This window comes from Cavia porcellus, unplaced genomic scaffold (genome assembly GCF_034190915.1).
Source record: "Cavia porcellus strain 051 isolate PalLab524CR breed Dunkin Hartley unplaced genomic scaffold, mCavPor4.1 scaffold_29, whole genome shotgun sequence".
Classification (NCBI taxonomy): Eukaryota; Metazoa; Chordata; class Mammalia; order Rodentia; family Caviidae; genus Cavia; species Cavia porcellus.
The window spans coordinates 47,697,949-47,722,662 of NW_026947512.1; the positions used below are offsets into that span (position 1 = coordinate 47,697,949).

General features: G+C 44.1%; 1 protein-coding gene across 3 annotated transcripts in view; it reads right to left on the minus strand.

Moving 5' to 3' along the window:
• The window catches only part of Zmat4 (zinc finger matrin-type 4), a 379,004-nt gene that overhangs the window by 165,855 nt on the left and 188,435 nt on the right, over positions 1–24,714 (minus strand). For all 3 annotated transcript variants that reach the window (XM_063239857.1, XM_063239858.1, XM_063239856.1), the window contains exon 4: positions 6,577–6,733. In XM_063239857.1, the coding sequence (XP_063095927.1) occupies positions 6,577–6,733 (157 nt within the window). The remainder of the gene's footprint in view (positions 1–6,576; positions 6,734–24,714) is intronic.

Consider the following 24,714-nt stretch of genomic DNA (forward strand, 5'->3'; position numbering starts at 1 on the left):
AGCTGTCTCCTAACCCGCCACGCAAGGACCAAAACATGAATGTTTTATGCTTTATGAGCTTCACTGTACCCATCACAGCCACCCAGCTCTGACACCACGGTGCAGAAGGCCATCAAGAATGATGCGCTCAAGAACGAACAAGGTGGAGTCAGTAAAACTTTAAATACAATGCAATGCTGACTTTCACTCTTTTTCCCTATGTCACCAAGTGGGCTTCTTCTGATTTTTTATTCCTCTAAGAACGTGAAAACCATTTCTGTGTTGCAGCCACACAATCAGACAACAGACGAAGAAAAATCCTCAGGTTAACATTTGTTAACCTGGCCAAAGCTGGAGACATTTTCCACTGTCATCACTACGGGGTGCTACCAGCACTGAGTAAGCATGGGCCAGGGACGCCGCTGAGCGTCTGCGGGCACAGGGCAGCCTCCCCTCCTCTGCAGCAAAGTAAGCTGAAGATGACATTGCTTTTAAACTGGGAAACCCTGATCTAAATTTAGAAGCACCCCCTTCTATACTGATGAAGGCCTCAAATTACTCCCTATGAATTCTTAGCAGAACTCCCTGATGACAGTCACTGTGCCCCTCCACTGCATCCCATTTTTTCCTAGATCTCCCTTTGCTATAGGATGGTGTCTACAACACCTCGGAGCCCCAGTCCCCTCCTGTCACCACCTGAGGAAGCCCTTATTACATGGGGAGCTTCAGAGGGGCAAAGGAGATCTTATAGAACTGAATATTCCTAACTTGCAGGATGCTTGTGGATAGGAACTGAATTACAAAAACACTGTCACTGACAGAGTGAGAGCCCGGAATGCTATGCCTGATTCAAAGTCCTTGCTGTGTTCCCTAAGATTCCCAGCAGCTGTCAAGGGCAGAACAGAGGAGCCGAGACCTGCACAGGCTCTGGGCAGATGGGAGGTATGTAGGTGCACAGCAGGTTGAGGGAAAGCTTTTCTTGACACAGAGCATCTGCACAGCATAGTAGGGATCGGGAACTGTGCAGGCCACTTGAGAATGACTGAGTGTTGAGAAGAGTTTAGTGATGGAGAAGAGTAAAACTACGCAGGTTCCTGCCAGCGAGAAAGACTCGTACATACCCATGTCACCTAAGAGGTTCAGCGATGGGGACGTAGCTCAGTGGCACAGAGCCTGCCTGGCAAGGATGAACTCTTGAGTTCCTGATACCCCATCCCCAAAAGCAGCAACTGGAGTGTTGCACATTGCCGTGATGAGCTAAGTTTGAGGACTAAGGTACTAACACAAATGTGTCCATCTCACTGGCAAGTCCCTGAGAGTGGACCTGACACCTTCACCCCACTGGAAGGTCCCCAAAGTAAAGCATATAAAATGCACTTAAGGCATCCTGTCTAGCCCAGTATGCCCCTGAAGTAGTGCATCAGTTTTGTACCTCTGAGGTAAATGACAACAAAGTTAGTGACTTACAGTAACAAAGTGTGTGACTTTACCATTCTGCCAGCCAGAAGGTGACCTGAACCTCACCAACTGACCCTAGAAGACAACCCTCAGCCACTGGACTTCTAGAGGCTGCCATGTTCCTTAGCTCACAATCCCTCTCCAACTCTAAAGCCACCAGGAGCGGGCCAAGTCCTTACACTGCGTCACTCTGATGCTGCCCCCTCCCCCTCCCTCCCTCACTTTAAAAGACCTCTGTAGTTAGACTGGATAATCCAGGAAATCTCTGCATTGCAAAGTTGGCAAACCAGCAGTCTTTCTTCCATCGCAGCCTTGCTTCCCCTGGTGGGTAACATACATCCACATGTCCAGGACATTGAGACACGGACATCTTGCTGGGTGGTTATTTTGCCTTCGGAGTCTTTGCTCTTGGCTATAACAGCAGCCAACATGCAGCTATCTAACATGTATTCCATGGGCCACCCAAGTGGCCACTGGGGAATGAAGAGCTACAAAAGTACCAGCTAGTGCAATGGACATGTCCCTCACATATAGAAGTAAGGAGGAAGTCGTCACACAACACATGGCCTCACAGACATCTCAGGCTCCTGCTAGGCCCCTGTTGGAAGTACCCACTGCACAACAGACACAGCTCCCTGCTACAGGCTTCTTGCTAATCTAAAGCGAACGGTGAATGTCACGCCAGTCTGACTTTCAGGTTCAGCATTGGACTTCTATTTTGATAACATGGCTTCTTCAACACCTTGGGACCCTCACTTTGGCACCCCCAATTCTTAATTTTATCTTGACTTTGCACCAAGAAAACTGTTTCCTGTTGCCTTTCCTTGCCAGTCCGGGGGCCCATGCCCTCCCGGCTGGCTGTATTGGTCTCCTCTTGCAAGGTTTCCTTGCTGTCCAGAGCCTGCTGCCTTCCTGGTTCTGGGACTCCCGCCTCCTCTGAGATCTCTTCTCCATGTCCACAGCTACTGCATCTCCTCCGGGGCATGTGGGCCGTGTCTCAGTCCACAAGACACATCCTAGAAAGGTCTATTTCCTGAGAAATATAACACAGTGTCCTTTTGTTTCCTAGACAAGGTAGCAGAAGGGCACCCCAAAACACAGTAACAGAAACTCAGAGCTCTGACAAGGAAGTGAGCTAGGCTGCACCCTCACACTGACAGTATGAAAGCCAGTGAGATACACTGCATGGTGTTAAAAGGGAATGACAGAGAAGGGCATGGAAGCCGGGGAACAAGGGAGCTGCCACAGTGTGTGAGCAGGGGCCGCGGGGCCTGACAGCTGTCTCCAGGCTCCAGGACAGATAGTATTCTCTGCTGCCGGACTGTGTCAGGGAGTGCAGTCTGCAGACGGTGGTTGGCTAAGGATCTCAGCAGTGGAGGGACCTCAAATGACATTGAGAGAGGCACTGACTAAGGCTGGAAGCCCCGCTGGAAACATTCACCTGGCCTCCACCCACCTCACCAACAGCTCCCACAGATCCACACTGCACCGGAAGCTCCTCTGAGTGCCAGGGGAGCCCTCAGCTTGAACTCATGCCTGGCTCCCTGATTTTTACCCACTTGCTGGTTAGGCTGGTTGTATTCAAGCATACTTTATGTATACACGTGTATGCACACACACACATAGACACACACACACACACACACACACACACACACTTTCGCTCCACAACTTTTTCCTATGACTACTTTCCAAAGGTTTGCCTCCAAGTGATCGCTTTTCCATGCTGAACAACCTGCTTCCTTTTGCTCTAATGAGATAGTTTTCCAGCAGTTCCAATGCCGCAGCTTGAATCTTAGGTGTCACCTAAAACCCCGTGTGCTACAGGCTGGGCCTCCAGCTTGTAATGCTGCAGGGAAGAGGCGGAGCCTCAGAGAGGTGGGACCTACTGAGGGGCGTTTGCTCCTTTCTCTTCCTCTCTCTCACTTCCTGGCCATCATAGGGGCAGTTTTATCCATGATGCATACCCATGCTGATGCCCTGCCCTTCTGCAGGACTAACATAGTGTGCACACTCAGTCACATCAGAAGCTTCGAAACTATGGGACCAACTGATCTTTTCTCCATACATCAGCTGTCTCAGATATCTGTGGCAGTGATACAAAGTTGACCAATATATCTTGCTTTGAGTGTCCTCTGGGTCCTCCTCACAGAGTGGCTTCTCTGGTTTCTGCTCCCAGAAGTGACCACAGCCTCCACATCTCCCAGCAGGGCAGGATCTCCACACTGAGATCTGTGGGCCCTGTGAGCACATGGTGAGTGAGGGTCCCTCCTACACTTCACAGGAGGATCAGAGAAATATGAGCCAGGACAGATTTTTTGACATATGTTGACCAGAGACAACCGGAACTGGTTTGTGTTTGCAGTGGGTCTGCTAGGAATTTCCCAAGTTCTAATCAGCAGGCACCTATCTGGAGAAGGCAACTGGAACCCGAGCCAAGGCTTTAGGGTCCTCCGTGGTGCTTCATCAAAATGCAGATGGAGGCTGGAGGCCAGGTCGTGATGGAGAGGCCCCAGTCACTGACCCCAGGGGTGGAGTTTCAAGCGGGGAGTTTCAATAACGGCCCCACAGAAATCGCAAGAGCCTCTTCTCTCAGATGCTGGCTCAAGCAACATCCCTGACCCGGAGTTGCTTCTCTCCGGCATCCTCATTCAGCTCCTTGAGTCTCACGTATTCTTTTTCGTTTGTTTTTTGTTTTGTTTGCATGGAGATGCACCTACTTTCCAGATGACTTGACTGATTAGGCCAAGTGCTTCCTGCACATACCAGGGCAGCCTCTGCCTGGGGGCAGAAGGCCCCTGGGAGATGCTGCAGGACCCCCTGCACACAGCAAAAAAAGACAGTGCTGCCAACCTTGCCAAGGTGCTGGAGGAAGCCCATGGCTTGGGTGTTCTTTTCTAGTCCCTCTTGGCCTTGGTCTATTGTTATAATAGGCAAATCGAGACTAGGCCTCAACCTGTACCCTAAATCAAGAACCTGCCTCCTAATTTGCTCCCTATCTTAGTTACCAGCACAGTGCCCTGCTCCTAAAGGATGGCATCCTGCTATAGCTGTAATAACCTCCCTTTTTCTGGAAAACCAGGACTGCGCCCTGAACTCTGCTCCCCAGCCAGACTTTCCTGCTTGAGCAGCTGCACAGTCTCTGCACTCACGCACTGCACTGATAGGCGCTGTCTTCCCGTCACCTTTAAACCCTGGCTCCTATCACCTCCTCTCTCTGGTCACCCTTGTGCCCAGTGGCTCCCCTCCTCCTTCCAGCAGGTGCGTGGCTGACTGTGCTCCTCACCAGGCACTGTGCGGACCTCAGCCCAAGCCTGGGGACCTGTGTAGCTTCCAAGATGCTGCAGTTCTGTCTGGAGACCATTTTTCCAAGACCCTTTCTGCCCAAAGCCACTTCAGGGGGAAACGGATGAAGAAGCCCAGGGGAGAAATGGGAGCCAGGTGGGACGGAGGGGTTCTAGTCCACTGCAGCTAGCATGTGATTCCCCCACTCAGCTGCTGGTTTCCCTCGCTCACCGTCCCACCTGCTCCTGTCCCCCCAGCACCCTGCTGTCCGCAACAGTGAGGACCAACTGAGACGCACCATGGAGTGCAGGCTGCCAGTCATGTGGTTCTGCTTTCTGCTTGGAACATGTTGATGATCGCAATAAATTACCCCTGAGTTTTAGGTGCCAGCTCTGAGGACATTTGAATTGGTGAAACAATCTGGTGTCTGGCTGTCTTGAGGATGCATTTAAATTCACAAAGAACACTCTGGCATGTGGTAATTTTTTAAGAAACAACTCTCCCATTTGGTAATCAGTGTAATAAACAAAGACAGAGCCTCTGCTGTTCGACCACCACCTTCAGAATTAAATGTAGCAGCAGCAGCACTCTGCTTAGGCAAACCAGTGGCTGACTCATTCGTGGAATGCAGGTAAAAGTTTTCCAGTGACAGTTTTTTTTTTTTCCCCTGAGGTATCTATTTTAAGAGATTTGATGAAGAGTAGGTTATAAGGTGACTATTTAACCTTTCAGAGAGCAAGAATTGGGAGTTTCAGCCCAGTGACTGCTCATCAAATGCCAAACCACATGATGTGCTCCGAAATAAGCTGAGCTGGGCTCCAGAATTCATGTGTTTTACAACCCCATTGTGCGCTTGAATGTCACAGCCACCTTTATAAAAACAATGCTCTTTAGTTAGACTAAGTAGAAAAATATAGTGAAAATGTTCCTTCATATTCTCTAGGTAAAAGAAGACATGTTCTGAAGAAAAACACTGATGAAGACAAAAGCCAAGCATTCTTTTACGCTCTCTCCAATTTCCAAAATACCATTTAAAAAATAATTACACCCACGACTTATTCATGATTCATTAGACAGCAAGATAAAATGCAGGGCCAAATTTTAACTGCATTGCAAAAGTAGGCTTCATGAAAATCACCCTAGCCAGCCTCTTCAGGTTAGAACCCCATCTTGTAAGACCTTCACCACAACATAGAGCTTGTCCAAATAGTCTATATTTATAAAATTATAGCAGAATTTTAGTTGCATGATTGGATAGCCCTCTGCAAAACTTTCTAGTTAAGCACTTCCAAGCTCCAGTAAGCTGGTTCCCCAATTTTTACTAGGGAAGATGAAGGGGCTTGGATCACGGGATCTGCTGCAAGATGACAGAAATCCCATAAAAAGTTTGGTTGTCCACAAACCCAAGTGATTTTCCTCTCTCTTCCCTTCTCTCCAAGGTACAAACAAGACGATATCTTCATTGCACAGTGTTGATAGAGGATTTACCAATTATACATCATACACCATCCATTATCCAGCTGATTACAGCCTGAGTCTAGAGAAGACCTTAATAAATGCGGTGTCTTACATAACTTACAATGGATGGGAAAGACAGCACATTGCAGCATATAAACAGCTTTTCAGGAGGAGACAGCTGCTGCATTGTTAACCAGAAGAAGAACAGAAATGGGATTCAGAGATGTATGCCAGCAAGGTGTGCTGGGGCCACACATCCATCCTCTGGAGTTCGTGTGACACCTGCTGTGTACACCCTGTTGCTGGCAGCTGCTTCTCCAGAACCCATGCAGGGTCACCTGATAGATGCAGTGTTTGGTGTTCAGTGTCTCCCCAGGGTCACCGTCACACACATACCTGTGGTCTTTAACGGTGTTTTCTCTCCTAGCAACAATTTTAACCTTTTGGCGTGGATTTTGCCTTGATAGTGTGAGTCAGCCACCACCGCAGAGGTAAAGGACATGTTACAGAGCGTGCAGCACTTGTTCTTATCCACCAGGTCAGCATCGCTTCCCTGTGGAGGAGAAGGAGAGGGAACAGTGTCAGCGGGCAGCCTACTCCCTCCACGTCCCCCTGCCAGTCCACTCTGCCCTGGAAAAGCCTGGCACTCGGGCTGCAGTGTCTTCTCCTCTATAATCACCACCAAGCTGGCTCACAGCCTGATCCCACACACATTGTTGTAGTGGCTGCGGACATCAGATACCAGGATTACAGGGAAATTTTGCAGAAATGAGTTACCTAAAGAAAAATGGAGCCCACAATTAGGCAAGAGCACACTGTGTCTGGCACCATGAGGAAAAGCAGCCTGTAATTGCACCCATTAAACTCATTAAAGTAAGTAAAATATCAGAGTTCACATGGCCTGAATTATTTAGCAGAAATTATCATTTGGCATTCAGCTTTGCCTTTACCCAATTTTAGCCTCACCAGGATACATGGCTAAGATATTAAAGACTTTTTTTTTTTAGATTTCTTTAAAGACTTGAACATATTTCATAATTAGCTGGAGTTATATATTGTAAAGCAATGGTGACTGTGCTGACTGAGTTTTCTAGGACAGTTTGTGCAATTTTTCCTTTTCTTTGGGGAAGGTGATTCTTTAAATGCTACACATAATGTTAAGATCCAGTTTGATTTTATTCCTTTGTAAGACTTGATGAAAATGAACCATGATTCAGGAAAAAATAAATCCTCTCTCAGACTATGTGGTCTGGCTATTGTACCACACGGGTCATCAATTACCTACACTCATGCAAGGGAAGATTAATCCCTGGCCTCCTGTCCTGCCTAGTTGGAAATTGAGGGTAAAGCGGACTCTCAGATAAGGAGTTAATCTATTCCTTAATGGAACCTCAATAGCAAAGCATCTCATTGTTAAAGAGCAGCCTTGGAGAAGTATATGGCCCCACAATAGCCCCTCTCTGATTCCCAGAAGGCTTAAAGAATGTAATTCAAAACTGGATGGGAGGAGGAAGAGGGTGGGCACAGGCTGGAGGAAGAGAATTATGCATACTTTTTGCATAATAATAAGATGGCCAGACTGCTAGAGAAGGTGTTGCCTTGCAAATTTTGTGGTAGCTAGAAAAGGAACTTCTTCCTGAAGGCAAGACTGCAATGACCCTGATAATGAGCCTTTGGTCCTTGGGTAGAGAGCTGCACGTGTGTGTGTGTGTGTGTGTGTGTGTGTGTGTGTGTGTGTGTGTGTATGTATGTGTGGTGAGGGGTGGAGTGGGGATGTCAGAGGTGGGGAAGCACAGACACCTTCTGGCAACACTGAGTGTGAGGTGGTGCAACTGCTCAGTGAGAGGTGGTGGACCACAGAGGGACTGTGCAAGCCTGTGGGATTTTGGATTCTCTTGCTGAGGGTATAGAGCCAAGATGCTTGGAGTTTTGCCTTCTGTTAAAAACAAAAGGTGCGCACAGCGTTACACTTCTGTGTTTACACAGAGGACACTGGAGTGGTGAGGGAGGGTAGGTCTCCTAGTCTCCCCGCATTCACCTCTGCAACCAAGCCCAGGAAATGCTGCAGAATCCTTTGGAGGGGCAGGAGGATGAGAAAAGGACCAATGACAGAGCTGTTGAAAGGTTCCAGTCTCCTAGATGAGGAGTATACAGCTCAGAAGGAACTAAATGCCAAATCTGGTAATCTCCCACTATATATTACAGAGCATTTATTAATCCTACATTTTTTTTTAATAAGAAAGATTGTTGAGGCCAATTTGGTTGCTTGAACTGCCCTATTTTTCATCTACATGTGACACAGGTCAAAGTATGTGATTTTTAAATTATGCACAGTGAGGTCATAAACCAGAATTTAGCGCACAATTCAGCTCTTTAGAATCTGGGCATCTCTTTCCAATAAAAGCCTTACCCAAGCTTAGTCCTCCTGCCTAATGAAAGGAGGAAACCAAGGCACAGGCCTGGCAGCACTCTGGAGAGTATCTTCTCCAGGGCAAACAGCTGATCTCAGACTGCACAAGGATCAAAGGGTTTATTCAATCTACACACTCCAACACCTTAAGGTCCTTCTCTATTAAGTCAGATGTTGTGTCAGGAAATGCTACTGTACTCCTTCTCAAGAAAGCTGGCACCCAAACTCATCCACTGGAAAAAGATAGTCTCATTAATGAATAACACTAGAAAATCTAGCTCTGCACATGCCAAAGACTAAAACTAGACCCATGTCTATCACTATGCATTAAACTAAAGTCAAAATGCGGGAAAAATCTAAGTATTAAAATAGAAACACTAAATTTACTGGCAGACATAATAGGGAGATAATCTAGAAGACAGAGGTGTAGGCAAACACTTCATGAACGAAGCTCAGACCGTAAGGAAAATATTACAAAAGAATCAACAAATGGAATCTCACCTTATTAAAAGTTTTTTTTCACAGCGAAAGAACTGACCAACAAAATGAAAAGACAATCCACAGATTTGAAAAAAAATTATAGCCAGTTATTCCATAGACAAAGGACCTACATCTAGAATTGAAAAAACTCAGACCCTCCAAATTCAAATACCAAATCCATAAATGGGTGTCTGAGATGAATACATACCTTTAAAATGAAGAAATAAAAATGGAAAACAAATATGTGAAAAAATGTTCAGCATTATTGGTCATTTGAGAGATACAAATTAAAACAACACTGAAATTCCATCTCAACCCCAAAAGAAAGGCCAACAGCAAGAACTCAACCAATAACAAATGCTTCAGGGGCTGTAGGGAAAAAGAAACCTTCTCCACTCTTAGTAGGACTGCAGACTGATGCAAGCACTGTGGAAATCAGTACGGAGATTCCGTTAAAAAATAGGACTGCAGGTACCAATTGATCCAGTTATTCCCCTTCTGAGTATCTGCTCAGAAGAATTAAAAATATCATTCCACAGCAATGTATGTTCACCCATGTTTATAGCAGCACAATTTGTAATAGCTAGATCTTGGAAACAACCCAGATGCCTATCAACCAAGGAATAAATAAAAATATTATATATATATATTACTCAACCATAAACCATATAAATATGATATATATATTACTGAACCATAAACATAAACATAAAGAAGGGGCTTAGTTCAGCGGCATAAGTGCCTGCTTGGCAAATGCAAGGTCATAAGTTTGACCACAGCACCAAAAAAAAAAAAAAAAAAAAAAAAAAAAAAGCAGAATAAGCTGGAGGCTTTTTGGCAGGCATGCGTTTATGCCGCTGAGCTAAATCCTTGGCCCCTCACGGGAGACTTCTGTAGGTAAATAGATGCAACTCAAGACCATACTCATAAGTAAAATAAGTCAAACCCATATGTGTAAAGACTGTGTTGTCTCTAATGTGAGAAACTGAACAAGTAAATAGGATCCAAAATGTACAATAGATACTGTGAATTGGAAAGAAACGGTTCTCAAGAAAAGACAAACTGTGATGGGGGAAGGGGAAAGAAAAGGGGAAAAGAAAAAATACGTGCGTATACACGAGCTACTCAAGATGTTACACACTAGTTTCTCTTAGTTCCTTGAAAAGAAAGTTTCGTGCTCATCCTGTTTGGACAAGGCATCAAGCCTATATCTTGCACTCTGAATAACTCTTAGGAAGATAAGCAGGTACAATGTATCAACTATTGTAACTGTTCTGCTAAACTGTTGTGAAACTCAGTTTCATTGTTATGATTATCTGTTTTGCTTTAAAATTAAAAAGAAAAAGAAAGAAGAAGGCTGGCACCAGGAGAACTGGAAAGGACAGACATGAAATGAGGATGCGTGACGATCCAGGAGAGGCAGTTACAGGAGCCTCCAAGTGCACGGTGAAACTCGTGTGCCCTCACGCCTGGAATGTACACATTCCACTTCTTGTCTAATCAGTCTGGTCTCAATATGTAGTCATGAGTCAGTTAATTATCATCCCTTGGAGATGGACTTTCTTTTGATGTCTACTGTCTTACAGAACAAGTGAACCCAGGATCTGAGTCCTCTAAGAGGCCTACACATCCCTCTTATCTAGAACACCAGTATTATTACATCTGCTGATTTGCATATTTCCTCCTTCATGAGGCTGTAAATCTTTTCCGAGGTCAAGAAAACCAGCTCACTGAAAGGGAGACCGAGCATTCCACCCAGTGCTCTGCACGGGCTCCCTCCCTTTACCTAAGGACTGGAAGGGAAAGTTGGCTAGATAGGGCAATGACCTAACCAAGAGAAAAGACAAAAGAGCAAACAGGGAGAGGAGGGGACACTAAGACTGACCAGAAGATAGGAAAAACAAGAGAGATGGCCCCAAAGTGGACTAACTGGAAGGCCAGAGTCAGACAATGCAAGTCCAATATTTGTGTCTGTTTGGTGATTTTAATGCAGGTCCCTTGATGTCGGCTTTCCTGGGCAACCTCATTCGCTTCTCACAGAGAAGAACCAGAGCCTAACAGAGCTGATTACTGTGCAATAAAACACTGAGAAACAGCCGCACCTCACTGCAGAGAAACAAGAAGGAGCAGAGCCCTGACCACAGATGTCTTGTGATGCCCGGAGAAGTGAAGCTGTCTTTATTCCAGGAGGGCACCCTTCTGGAAGAGCTTACTAAGGGCCGAAGAAATCTCGTGAAGGAGCAATAAAACCTGCAGGCTCTGACTATGCTAATGACTCTCCTGGAGACACAGCTACCAGAGAATCACAATGCCAACTGAGCTCCTGCAAGTAGAATCTAATTGTGTAGTCTCAGCTCTGTGAATCCTCCACCTCCCTGAGACGGGAGTCGGATGGTCTTTATTAGGAGTCTCCCAACTGCATCCAGAGCCAGGCTGCTATCCGGCTCAGGGCAGAAGGCCATACATTCTGATAAACTGACCTCAATGAATACATTTAAATCTCTGGCTTAAAGACTCATCGGCAGCCTCAAGCTATCATGTAAATGAGGAGGGAGACTCTAAGATCGTCTTCAAATAAGGATTTCAAACCAGAGGCAGAAATTTTAAATGTAAACTTCACATTACCAGAAGAAAGGAAAATAGACCGCGGGGTATCCTAAGGCTGCTTAGTCAAAAGTAGCTTGCAAAGTTCTTGAACTTTTCATCAGAATTCAGGAGGAGCAGAAAGCTTTGGCTGAGGCGGGCTGGTTAGCAATACAGACCTGAAGAGTCCTTCTTTCTTATAAGATGCTTCTTTCTTCATTTGTATGGCTGTCATGCTTCACTTTAACTTCGGTGAATGCAAAGAGCCCGAGTCAGAGTGTCACGTCCAGAATAGCGGAGGGAGGAGTTTTGTGAATCTCATCCTGAGCAAAGCCACCATAACTGCTAAAAAATACTTTAACACAATCAATAACCCTTTAAAGCTTCTGGAAATTATCTTCACACCAAGCAAAATGTTAAGAAATATTTATACAAGAAAATCTATTAAATATCAAGAGGAAAGGGTAAGACCCTTCAGCTACAAGCCTCTCCCTACTTACCAACCTCCAATAAAGGAAGCTCTGTTTTGACGGTGCATGGTCAAAAAAGGCTCGCACTCCCATCAACAGCCAGAGGATACAAGGAAGGGAAAACCATGGCAGCTGGCCCCTGGAGCTCTGAGTGGCAAAGCTAGATTCTCAGAAATTTGGCTGAGAGATGGGTGCCTTTCTCCTCAGCACAGCCTCACCTATAGGAAAAACGTGCTCAGCCGGGCACAGTGGGCATGGATAAGGGGCTCCGAGTGCCCTGACCCCAGCTTGTCTGCAGAACTGATAAGCCAAGAAGACCAGGACCACCGTATGTAGTCAAGAAGCAAAGGTAGCACTCAGAAAGAAGCTGCCCGCTCTCCTGGACCTGAGCTCTGCAGCAGTGGCGCTGAGTTCTTCCCCTAAGAACAGAGAGGCCGGAAGGGATCCAGAAAAGCCTGCTTCTCAGCTAAGGAGCTGGGTTCATTTGGAAGACAGTTAGGAGAGGTTTAGGTCTAAAGGCAATGTGGATTCTAGTGGCAACTAGGAAAGAAAAAAAAAAAAAAAAACCATTGGCTCAGTACAGCAGCAAGGTAAACCACAAAACAGTTGGTTTATCAGAGATAACTGGGGGGTGGGGTGGGCCTAAGGACTTTCCTACAGTCCGAACACACCTTAAACACTTGCTAGGAAAAGATCCCGGTTGGTTTGAGGATGTGTATTCCAGGGTACTGACAAAACCACAGAAGGAGCATCTGTAGGCAAAGCCCCACCACCGAGTGCAGTTCCAGAAGAGGATGCAATACTGCAGAGAAGCAGAGAGACATAGGCAGCCTGCAAAACCCCCTGTCACCCACAAGGACAATGCATCGTGCAACCTGCGCGTGTGAGCTGCAACGCGAGGGTCTGCACAATGAGAAACAGATGTCAGGAGAGCAGACTGCCAAGACCCGAGACAAACACACAGTGAGCAAACCCAGGAGGATGGGCAATCAGCATCCAGCACAGCTACCATATCCTGGCCAAAATATCCAGTGTTTCACAACCACCACATTTACAACAGGCACAAATTACAAAACCAAACAAAATCTTATGAGTACATCCATAACGAGAAAATAAGGTATGGGGGAGGGGTTCACATTTTGGATGTAAGCAATGAAGGCTACAAAGCAAAAACCTTGCACAAAATGAAAAATACTACGCTTGAGAGATTGCGGAGTGTGTAATTACAATGCATTTTCAGATAGACTTTCTTCTCGTTCCCTTTTCATTTTGCTTTCTCTTTCTCTCCCACTTTCCCTTTCCCTCTCATTCCTCTCTTCTCTCTTTCTCCCTCTTCCTCTTCTTCTTTCTCTGTCTGCCTGTCTCTGTCTCTCCCTCTCTCTCACTCACACACACACGAACAATGGTAGTTGTATAACTGTAAAAGGTAGCATAAATAGTATTGATATTTTCTTCTCTTAACTATTTTTTAAAATGTAGATATAAAATCATGCACACACAAATGCATGTATAAAGCTGTATAACCGGTTCAAAGACATGTAGAAATTTATATATTTGACAATAAAAACACAAAGGAAGTCAGTGGGAGCAAAGTTGTACTGGAATAATGAACTGATGCAAGATTTTAACTAAAATCCATATGAACAAGAGCAACAGAAAATCATACACATTAAAGCACACAATTGCTAAATAGTTCTTATCAGTTTCATTAAAATATACAGAATTATATAAAGTAATAGTTATAATAATAACTTTTTTTTAAATCTCAGGACCATGCACTTGCACTCGACAGGCAAGCACTGTGCCCCTGAGCTATGTCCCGGCTCTATATCATTAAACTCATAACATACACAACTGTGACTGCTATAACATACAGAAAGCAGGAAGAGGGATGAGAGATATACAGGAGCTGTGGATCCATAATGAAACCTGACTGATAAACTCAGATGTGTATCACAAGCGCCAAACCAACTTATAAAGAAAGATTTCAAAAACTACAGCAAAGGAATTAAAATCACAGTCTAAAACATTTTCTAATCCAAAAGAAAAAATAAGGAAATGAAAAATACACGCTTCCTGTAGAAAACAGAAAGTAAAATGGCAGACACAAATCCAAGTATAGAAATAACAACAAACATGAACAAACTATACACTGTAATGAAAATGCAGGGATGGTTACACAAGGTTAACGAAACAGATCCGTGTGTTGCGGAGAGAAGACACACTTTAAAATTAAAATGCAAATGGGTGAAAGTAAGTAAAGATGGAAAGATGCCAGACGAAAAGCCTGCATGAGAAAAGCAAAGTGGCTACACTAATATCAAAATAGAATGTACTTTGAAATAAAAACTATTACCTGTGTCACAGACAGAGATTTATAGCATTTTCAGTGCCGAATGACTGAGAAGCTATAATAATTACATATGAACATGTATGTAACTATGTAATGTGAGAATACATTATGTGAAACGTCAGAATGGAAGGGAGGGTAGACAGCGCTGTGGGTGTCTGTGCTAATAGCCCCTCTTCTGTGTGGCTTCATCTGCCACCACTGTGGTTCCCCCACAAGGCAAGTGTGATCTTTAAACACCATGTGAATGTTTCAGAGATAAATTATAAAGCCTGAACTATATGCTATTCTGAGTAGTATGATGAAACCACACTACACCAACAGTCCTTATGTCAGGGACAGTCACCTGTCTATGTCACCCACCCATCTCTGTCGCTTGATGAGCTTTCCAGGTGGGAGTAATCCTCATCTGCCTTAACGACTCCCACAGAAATATGTATTACATATGGGCTCTGTGAATAGAAACACACATAGCATATAGCTTTGTATTGAATGGTTGACAAATCTTGTGATCAGAAAGTAAAAAGAACTTGATGTGCTATTTTACCTAGGAAAAGTGGGTTCAATATCTGCTAACTTCAAGTTGGTGGTGACTGTAGAGAACAAAATTTGTAAAAAATGGGAGTCAAATGTATATTTCACTGGAGAGTGCTAAAGGCATACATCACATAAAATTTTCTGCATGAGTCTTCATTAAGACAGTGCAATGCAGAAGAGGTCAAATATGGAAACCACCCTAACTTTGTCTACCCAGTGAGTAAGTAAATGCATCATCCACACATGATGGCAAGTTATTAGCCATGAAAAGAACAAAGTCCTGCTACATATTGCCACATAGGTGAACACTGAAAACATGCCAAATGAAAAAAGAAACAACAAAAGATCATGTATCAAATGGATCCATTGAAATAAAAGTTCTGCAATGGAAACTCTGTAAAGACAGAAGAATAATCATCAATTGCCTGGAGGGTTGAGAAACAAAAAGAGAACAGGAAAATGAAGCGGGTCTGCTAGCAGGGACAGCTGCACAGTTCTACAAACAGGCTTAAAACCGATGAACTGTACAGTCTAAGTGGATAAGCTATATGACATAGGAATTGTATCTCAATAAACCTGTGGTAAAGAAAAGTAAGAGATTCATTTAAAAGACTTCAAAAGCCCAAAGAAACATTGACTCTTGAACATAATTTTTCTTTTCTTTTCTGGACACCTGCTTAGAGACCAGTTTCTCAGCTATAAAGTATATTGACGTTTTATACAATCAGTGTGTCCAGGTGGGCTCCCCTGCAATACCTGGCCTTTCTCTGAGCCCTGGTTGGTATTCTTGGATTGTGATCTCTGTGTTCATTTTAGCTACAGATATTCTGTGGCTGTGACGAAACTTGCAGCTGCTGCTGAACTATACTTAAAGGCAACTACCATCTGATACTCTGCACAAGATGCAGAAATAGCTGCACCTGCCAGCCTGTCCCCTGCAGGAAGATGGAATGCCCGATACACACAATTGCTTCCCACTCTATGCATGTGCTGCTTGTGCGTGTTGTCTGGCATTTAACTTGGGAGCGAGCCAGTAAGAAGGAAAGAGTATCGCTTCTTCTCCTCTCCAAATTACTGCCACCAAGACCTAAAAGTCCCGTTTTCTTTGGGATCCTGAGCAACTGCTTTCTGCTGTTCTCTCTCTCTTATGCTCCACCCTCTTGTGCTCCACTGAGGCCATGCTGTTCTCTGCAAACTTCACTCACCTCTTCCCTGCTGACCCCTCTCGGTCCTTAACATCCTTGCCACAACGCGAGTCTTTTAATTGCTTTAGTAACTTTAAAGAAAAAAGGCATCCCTGGAAAAACATTCTAAAATGCAATGATTTTACAAAACATTAGGAACTGTTGTAGTTGAGAGTTTGCAAAGGAGTAGATTTAATATAGGACACAGAATTTATAGGATTATCTTATAAGACTCACCCAAAGAGACAAATGCAAAAGAGTGTGGGAGATCTAGCGGCATACTAGAAACCCAAAGAATCCAGTCGAGGGCCTGGATTGCGTGGCAGTGTCCTGCACGAGTCCAGCTGAAGACCTAGAGCCTCACAAGTCAAACGGGAGGGCTAGAACCCACAAAAACGCCTCATGTAAGCTTGTATAAAAGATCTGCACTGGGAAGGCCCAAAGGTCAACAGTGGAAGCCGGAAGTCCGTGCCAGTGGGATGCAGGATCTGTGCCAGCCGGCTGAGGGGTCTGCACTGGAGCCAGAAATCAACACTCGAAAGAACTGCTCCAAAGAGAACTGCAGCCATCCTCAGTGACAGCGAGGACCTGCGCTCCTCCAACAATGCGACAGCTGAGCTCATGTCAGGAAGCTAGTGTGACCACCTTCTCCAGGAAAATCAAAGGCTAACCATCTTCCCCTCCAAGTCTCCTTTTGTGCTGTTGGCAACAATCCTCAGGGGGCCTTCCTCACCCGGCAGCAGGCTGACTCAGTTCTGCTGGGTGTTCCAAGGTACCCGTTAGCTAACCCACCACAGGAGTTATCCGGTCCAGTGCCTGCCTGAGGTTTAGGTACATAAAGGAGATTCAATAAAAATTAAATAAATAGTTGTTGAATGAACTGTTTGCTAACCAGTTCTAACTTGGTCACTTAAGCCTGTTTTCCACATGAAATAATTTTTACCTTGCTCTCTTTTGCACAGGAAAGACCAATTGACATAAAATTCACACTGTAATGAAACAGATGTGGTGGTGATGCATGTTAGCTAGTCTGGGAGTTGGCCCACGGGCAGAGGCTGTATCTTGCTGGCTTGAAATGCGGGCGGTGGTCAGAGTCCCACAAAGACTCTGCCTCGCTGCCTCTGCAGAGCTGTCATCAGGCCTGGCAGGAAGCCTATGCCCCACAGCTGACTGCAGAGACACGCAGCCTGCCACTCACACAGAGACCACCTACTCTGGAGATGAAACCCTTCAATTTCCACAGGATCTGGGGAAAGGGCCATTTGGACAACAAAGGAAAGAGAGAGGAAAGATTCCTGCTCAGGAAATGTGTGGAGTTCTCTGTGTGCTTTGGAAGGCAGAAGTTTGTTTTTGCAGTCACTAATGAAATATTTAAACAGATGGTCACAGTAGTTACAGGATGCAAAAGGGAGAAATTAGCCAGCATTCCTGAGAGAAGACAAATGCATAAAGCAGATAAGCCCTACTAACTGACAGAATTAGCAAGCAAAGAGGCAACCAATGAGAAGATCCGCTGGAGAGCACAAAGGCTGCGCAGGGGCAGGTGGGAAAGGATGAAGGCGAATGTCTGCAAGCTCTGAAAAGTTCCGAAACCACAAGTGAAAAGTGTGCTACTTGTGAGACATGCGTTAGGGCCGGCTGGGGAGAGAAGCAGCGGCAAACCGGCAGTGCTCGGAGGGAGACCAGAGGGGCGCCCTGTGCTTCAGCAGGTGCCTGCTCCATGGCACACCGTTCCCATCACATCTCCAACTACCGCTGGGGTTTACTCCTTTCCTCCCCTTTCAGCTGCAGTCCCCGTTTGCAGGTCTCCTCACCAGCCCTGCAAATCGGAACACCATGACTGTTTACCATGTCTCTCCCAGCCCATGTTCTTCCTATTCTTTCCCGTGTCACTGGTACAAGTCTGGGTCTTTCTGTTGACTGCCTCTGTTTTACTTTCTTCAGAGCTAAAATTATACAGGGGCTGACCATGTGGTTTGGTGGCAAGTGCTTGCCCAGCACTCCTGAGGCCCTAGGCTCAGTCCAAAACACAGTTGACCGGTCAGTCAATCAGTTTTAGACATTTACATTTTATTATTTGTCTCTTACAAGTAACATATTCGGTTTTGAATGTCCAGCTTTTAGAACAGTTGTGCTATAAAAATACAGTGTAAGTTACAAACGAGGCCTTAAACTGTCTTGCAGCCATATTTTATAAAACAGAGTGAAGTTGCTGCTAAACACGTCTGATCTGCCCCAAGGTGTCTTGGAATCTTCTTTTCAGCATCCTTTCCCTACACTAAGACCTTCCAATCAGTGGTATACTTCATACTCACAGCCCATCTCACTTCTAACCATCTGCTGATCTGAGTCCATGTGGGTCCTGGTGTCGCACGGGATGGTGCATGTCTAGGACGGGATAAGCATTGAATGTCAGTGCAGCTGAGAAGTGAATAGGAGTGTAGCTCGTGGGGGGGCACTGGTGAAGCTCGCACAGGATCACGGGTTCCAGCCCTGCACCAACAAAAAAGTAAGCTAGCAAACAAAAGGTGAATAAACGAGTGGATCTATGGATAAATGAATGATCAGAGCCTAGTTTTTGCCAGGATAAAAATATAAATAAAATTTATAATGTGTCAAATTTTTAGAAAGTGCTTGTTTAAATCCTTCTCTGGCCAGATGCAAGGTGGTGTTATCTCCATGACACCTCCCAACTTCTGAGGTCAGCCTTCTCATCAAACAGTTGCTATGGCTCTTTGCTACCTAAAAATAAATTCTTTATGACATTTAAAGTCTGCTAAGTCCTAAACCCAACATATTTTCCTAGGCTTTTCCTCACGACTGCTTTTCATATCAAAAATGCCCCAAGCAGACTTATTTCCTCAAGGTTAAAAGCAGGAAGGAGCCTGCCAAGAAAATGCTCAGAATCCGAGCTCTACCTTCCTCTGTGCTCAGCTTCTGGCTGTGTGTCCTTGCTGGATGCAGCAGGTAGTGAAGGACACGTTCTGTAGTCTCATTTCCAGACTGGGTTGGAAAGCAGATGCCTTCCTTGTGTCGCGTCCTATCTTTGCTCCAGCACAGCGCCTGGCGTACAGTAGCTGACAGATTTGTGGATTGATGAGTATATGAATGGAAAGCTCAACTGAGAAGCAAACTCTCCCCTTTCCTTCAACAACTGAAGCACAACACTATGTGTCATTGATCACATAGTTTATTCCAACCAGGAATCCCCGAGCCTCCCTGCTTGTGAGGGCGGCCTGAGAGCGGCCTCCCTGTCGGAGGATTCCCCACACTGCACCCCAGAGCAACTTCGTCGCTTCTCAATCCCAGAGAACCTCAGTGGGGCTTATCCCGCATGTGTACACCTTTCCACCCATGCTTTTCCATCCATAACTGAATGTTAAGCCTCCAGACTGAAAATTAAACATTCCCAGCCTCCCCATGTACCACAGAGTATTTTGTGTAATATGGTTTGAAAACATAAAACATCAAAGAGAAGCAGATTTGGATTTGAAAGATGCAGGTTTATGATTGGCTTTAAATATATTTGATGTTACTTTTAATTATTGCAACTAAAATTTTCCCATTATGTGGAGAACAAGATCCACCTGTCAGCCTATCCATGAGATAAAAGGACAAAAGAACGCAATCTGTGAAAACACTATAATTAGAAATAGTACTCAAATGCACACGCCTAAGTACAAGAACACACACATGAAAGCAAATGGTTTATGAGACGGGTGAATACTGTGTTGCTTTATTTTTCCATGGAATTTTCTTCCTGACACCTTCTCAATTACTCACTGGAGTTCAAGATCAAGGTTTTTATTTTTCCACTCTACTGTACACTTCTTGAGATGGAAAACCTGTTCCATTCATAAAGATTTGTCCAGATTCTGTACTGAGGCCTCCCACAGATCTTGTAATAACTATCTGTGGGTTGATAAAGACTGTATACCTACAAAATAAATCGAGGATTCAGGGAGATGCTGGAAGCAGTGGTATTTTTTTTTAATCTTTATCTAATAAAATTAGCCTTGGAAGACAAACAAAAACCCAGCAACAACATTTACAACCAAACCAGGTCACAAGGTGTGACTACAAACCTCAAAATACAAGGCACAAAGTCCACTAACACTACCACAAAATCTAGCGCTGCTGGGGCCCAGGGAAGCAGGAGGCACTGTCTGTGGGGCAGAGGAGAAGCGCTGAGGTAGCGACAGGCACTCTCCAAAATGCAGGGCAGATCTGCACAAGCCTGCAGTGGGTGGGCGGGCAGGGCGCCCTGCACCATGGGCGGGCGAGGACGTCAGGCAGCCCTGGAAGGGCAGGCAGCTCAGCTCCCATGTGCTTTCAGCACGACCCACTGGGGCGCCTCCCCTGACCCAGCTCCGCGTGAAGGGGAAGCAACGAGGATGGAACTAAAGTGGACCAGGGCAAGGATCCGACAGATGCAGAGGAGGGAGAAGGAGCCAGTGAGCTTGGCCAACAAGTCACTGCATTTTAAAGCAACACACACACACACGCACACACACACACACACACAACAAAGATTTTCAAAGAGCTCTGTTAAGTTAGCAAAGCAACCTTGAATCATGCCTTGTTTCAAATATTTAAGAATAAAGACTTGAGGATAATAAGAGAAAAATAACAAAATCAAATTCTATGAAACATTGCTCTTTGTGAAAGGCAGGTTACAGACGTGATAACAGGCCAGATATGCATGCTTATGAAAATGAGCAAAAGTACAAACATCATTTCAAACAAAATGAAATACCTTAATAAAGTGGAATAAAATGTGAAAGAACAGCATAAACAGGAACTAAAATATCCACAGGGTGGGAGAAAGAACCGTAGACATAAGTAGCAGTAACAGGATAATTCACCGAAGAGGTGAAGGTTAAGCCAACACGAAATGAACAAGGACAATCAATATTTTTCTAAGAGAAATAGAAATTAAAAACATTGCAAACATTAAAGAATTAAATAGATGCAAAGAAATTCAAATGCAAGTCACAAATCAAGAGAACGCAAAGATGGTTTAATATATGAATCTTAGATTGTGTAGAGAAAACATTTAACAACAAATAAAATTTGGGAAAATCCAAACATTATAAGAAAACAAAATGTACATTGAAAGAGCACATTTTATGTCTCTAAATATCAATCTAGAACAACTAAATTAAATATATTAGAGTAAAATTACTGAACTTTACAAATATTAAAAATTACTTGAGCTTTCTTATAACCTATAAGAAAACAAAGTTATATTACATTAAGACATTTCAACTGCAATGTTTTACCCCCAAAACAAAGAAATATATTATGTTCAAAATCATGAACATAAAAAATGTGCTCTTTTTTTTTTATATCCAGCAAAATTGACATTTAATTATAAAGGGTCCCACATGGAGATTGGCAGGATTTCAGGGGTCTTACTCTAGTGAACTTCCCTGATGCAACTACTAGAATATAAGACTGAGTCAGATAACTGCAACAAGAGAGAAATCAATGTAAAAACTGGTGACAGCAGATCATGCATGTGTAGGTGTATGTGTGCTTGCAAAATCCGGGTAAGTAGTAATTAGTAGAGAGAAACCTATTATGCAAGAGCCATACGATTGGATAATAGGAATCTAGTAAACCTGTTAACAGGGAGAGAGCAGGACGAGTGTGGTAAGAGTATGTACTGCAGAAAAGATGTTATTTCTGTTAATCACATCAGCAGTAGAGTATTCACATCATTGTTCTATGTACCACACTGACTAGTGTAAATGAGTAACCAGGATATTTAATGTCAAAGAATAGTAAACAAAGGCTGTACAGGACAGGAGCACAAATCTTAGGGTCATGCTCCACACTGGAACTGTCAGTATGAACTCATAAATACAAACATACAAATTTCTTAGTTCTAGTCACTGAAATGATCTACCACCAGTTACAAACTCAACACAACATCCCAGAACATTCAGACTATTACTCCAGTGAAAAAAATACAGTCTTTCAGGGTGAGGGAATGGCTAACCCTGAGACACACACAGGAGGACCCGGGATATCCTGCCGCATTACATTCCAAGACATCCATGAGTGGCAACCATGGTCATCACACAGTTGCAGGAGCAAACCTGAAGAGGCTTCTACCAGAAGAGAAGGGGCAATTTGATCTTCAAAGGGACAGTAACTGTGATTGATCCAATTACACTAATAAGCTTACCGCAATGAATTCATAGCATCTTTTCAGTGGGCCCACTTTATCATCTTTGTAGAATGCAATTCCTTAATTGTAAAATTGAAAAATTAGTAAAAGAGAAAGGCTGAAGCAATGTTTTTGCCTTTCCTGGAACTGTAGTGACAGTACCAAGTAGGAAAAGAGGAAAGTCGCTTGTTCTAAAATTATCCCAACTGATCAATGAAAAAAAATGATAGAATGAAACAATTTTGTCACCTCCAATGAATGAATGAATCTAAGTACTGAGCACCAATAGCTGCTGACATCACAAAAATACAGACAGATATCTCCTGATAGAAGAACACCAGTTGTATTCTTATCAAATGCATCAGCCCAAAATCAAAGCAAGCCGCTGGATCCTGTCAATTTTCAGAAAATGGAAAGAACTGACAAATACCATCCCAAAGGCAAAATCAGCAAAACCTACCCTTCGGAAAACTCCATAACTCAACAATTTACAGATCCACTGCCAGGTAAACAGTGGAAAAGAAAGGAGAAGGAATCTACAAAACAACATGCACACAGAAAGTGCGTCAAATTTCTAAAACACGTACAAAACCCAACTATAGTAATTAGAGGGACATAGCGGTGATAAAACTATGCAGAAGTTCCAAATCTGAGCAAGCAGTTCTGGAGGAGTCAGGACGGTGGTTACTTCCCATGGGACAGAGAGGCTCAGGGAGGGCCAGCACAGATGGATGACGAGCTCCTGAGTGGCCGGGAAAGATCCACCCGCTTCACTGGATAGAGGTAACCAGACTGTTTACCTTAGAACACCTTGAGATATTTTTTAAATTTTTCTTTTCTGTTTGTGTTTTGTTTCCTACTAAATCTGTTTTTAAAAGCTGAATTCCAGTTTAAAATGGATGAGGTAGCGGCACTATCTTCCTAAATACAACTGTAAAATATTAATGAAGACAGAGAAGATGAAATGCACACTTAGCATTAATTTGGCAGGCACCCGATGCCGGAATGTGGTGAGTTTCTACCTGATCTAAGGCAGAAGAGGTTCAGTTGAAATAATTATGAAACTAGCAGAACAGCGTTTCCTCCATAGGCTAGCAGTGAGGATTACGTGGGCTTATCCGTAGGAAGCAGCTGTAATGATGACTGGCCAAGAGCAGGAACCTTACTTTAGCAAAGCTGTGTTTTTATTGTGCATAAGCCTCCCCAGGGCTGCTACTCACAAGAGTGTAAGCCCTGAAACAAAGATGAAGCCCTGTGTGCATCCTCATTATCCTGCTCCAGACTCCCGCCTGAACCAACCAAATACCTGCGCGCTGTCCTCCACCGAGTGCCTCGGTGGACCAAAGAACCACTCACTGGTTGCCGCCCTCCCACACCTGTGCTCTGTGGATCCATCCCTAGATATTAGCAGGCTAGAACAGTCAGTTGTACACACAGCTCCCCATATTGGCAGGGCAGAAGGCTGCCATGGGGCAGAGGCGGGGAAAATTCCAGTCTCTCAGCATCCGTTGAGTAGTAATGGTCCAGTAAGGCACCCTCTCCTGCTGCTGGAAATCCAGTCAGCAGGGGTAGGAAAAGATACTGCCCAGAGCAACAGAGGGACTTTCAGAAACTGGGACTCAGCCCGGGCGCTGCATGCATTAAGCCACAGCTAATAACAGCTCTGAGAAAGGAATTAGTGGCCCAGTCAATTGTACACCTTCAGAGGTAATGCCCTCCCGAGTGTATTTACAAAGCTGTGGCAAGTTTAATCACTGGGGGCTGAAAAAAGTGATTCTGAATTTTTCTTTCAAGGAAACAACGGATGTCTAATAGCTAAGATAATTTTGAAAACTGGCCTTACCCTTTCAGAGATGAAAACCATATTATAAAACTAATAACTTGTAAAGCGAGTTTCTGCTGCAGAAAGGCACAGGCTCACTTGAGAAGAGCAGAAACAACTACAGAGCACACGCCAACGGGTCAGATAAAGGGAGGTCAGGTCAGTGCGGAGAATAACACGGCTCAGCCGGTGGACACAGAAGACTGAATAACAATTTTAGGAGAATAATGACATAACGTAACTAGAAGAATGCAGACATACTCACATAGTCTTAGTATAGGTTAAATGTTATAAAAACTAAAACACAAAAAACAACTCAAAACAGAAAAGGGATGCATATTCCTTTCTGTGAACATTAAGTCAAGAAATGCCTTGGATATAATTAAAATCAAACAAAAAGAGTATTAGTGATATGTGTTTTTAAAATGCTTACCTATATGAAGACAATTAGTTAAGTATTAAAAACTTAATAAACTTCCTTCCCAAATTAAAAAGAAAAATATAAACTAAACATGTATAAAAC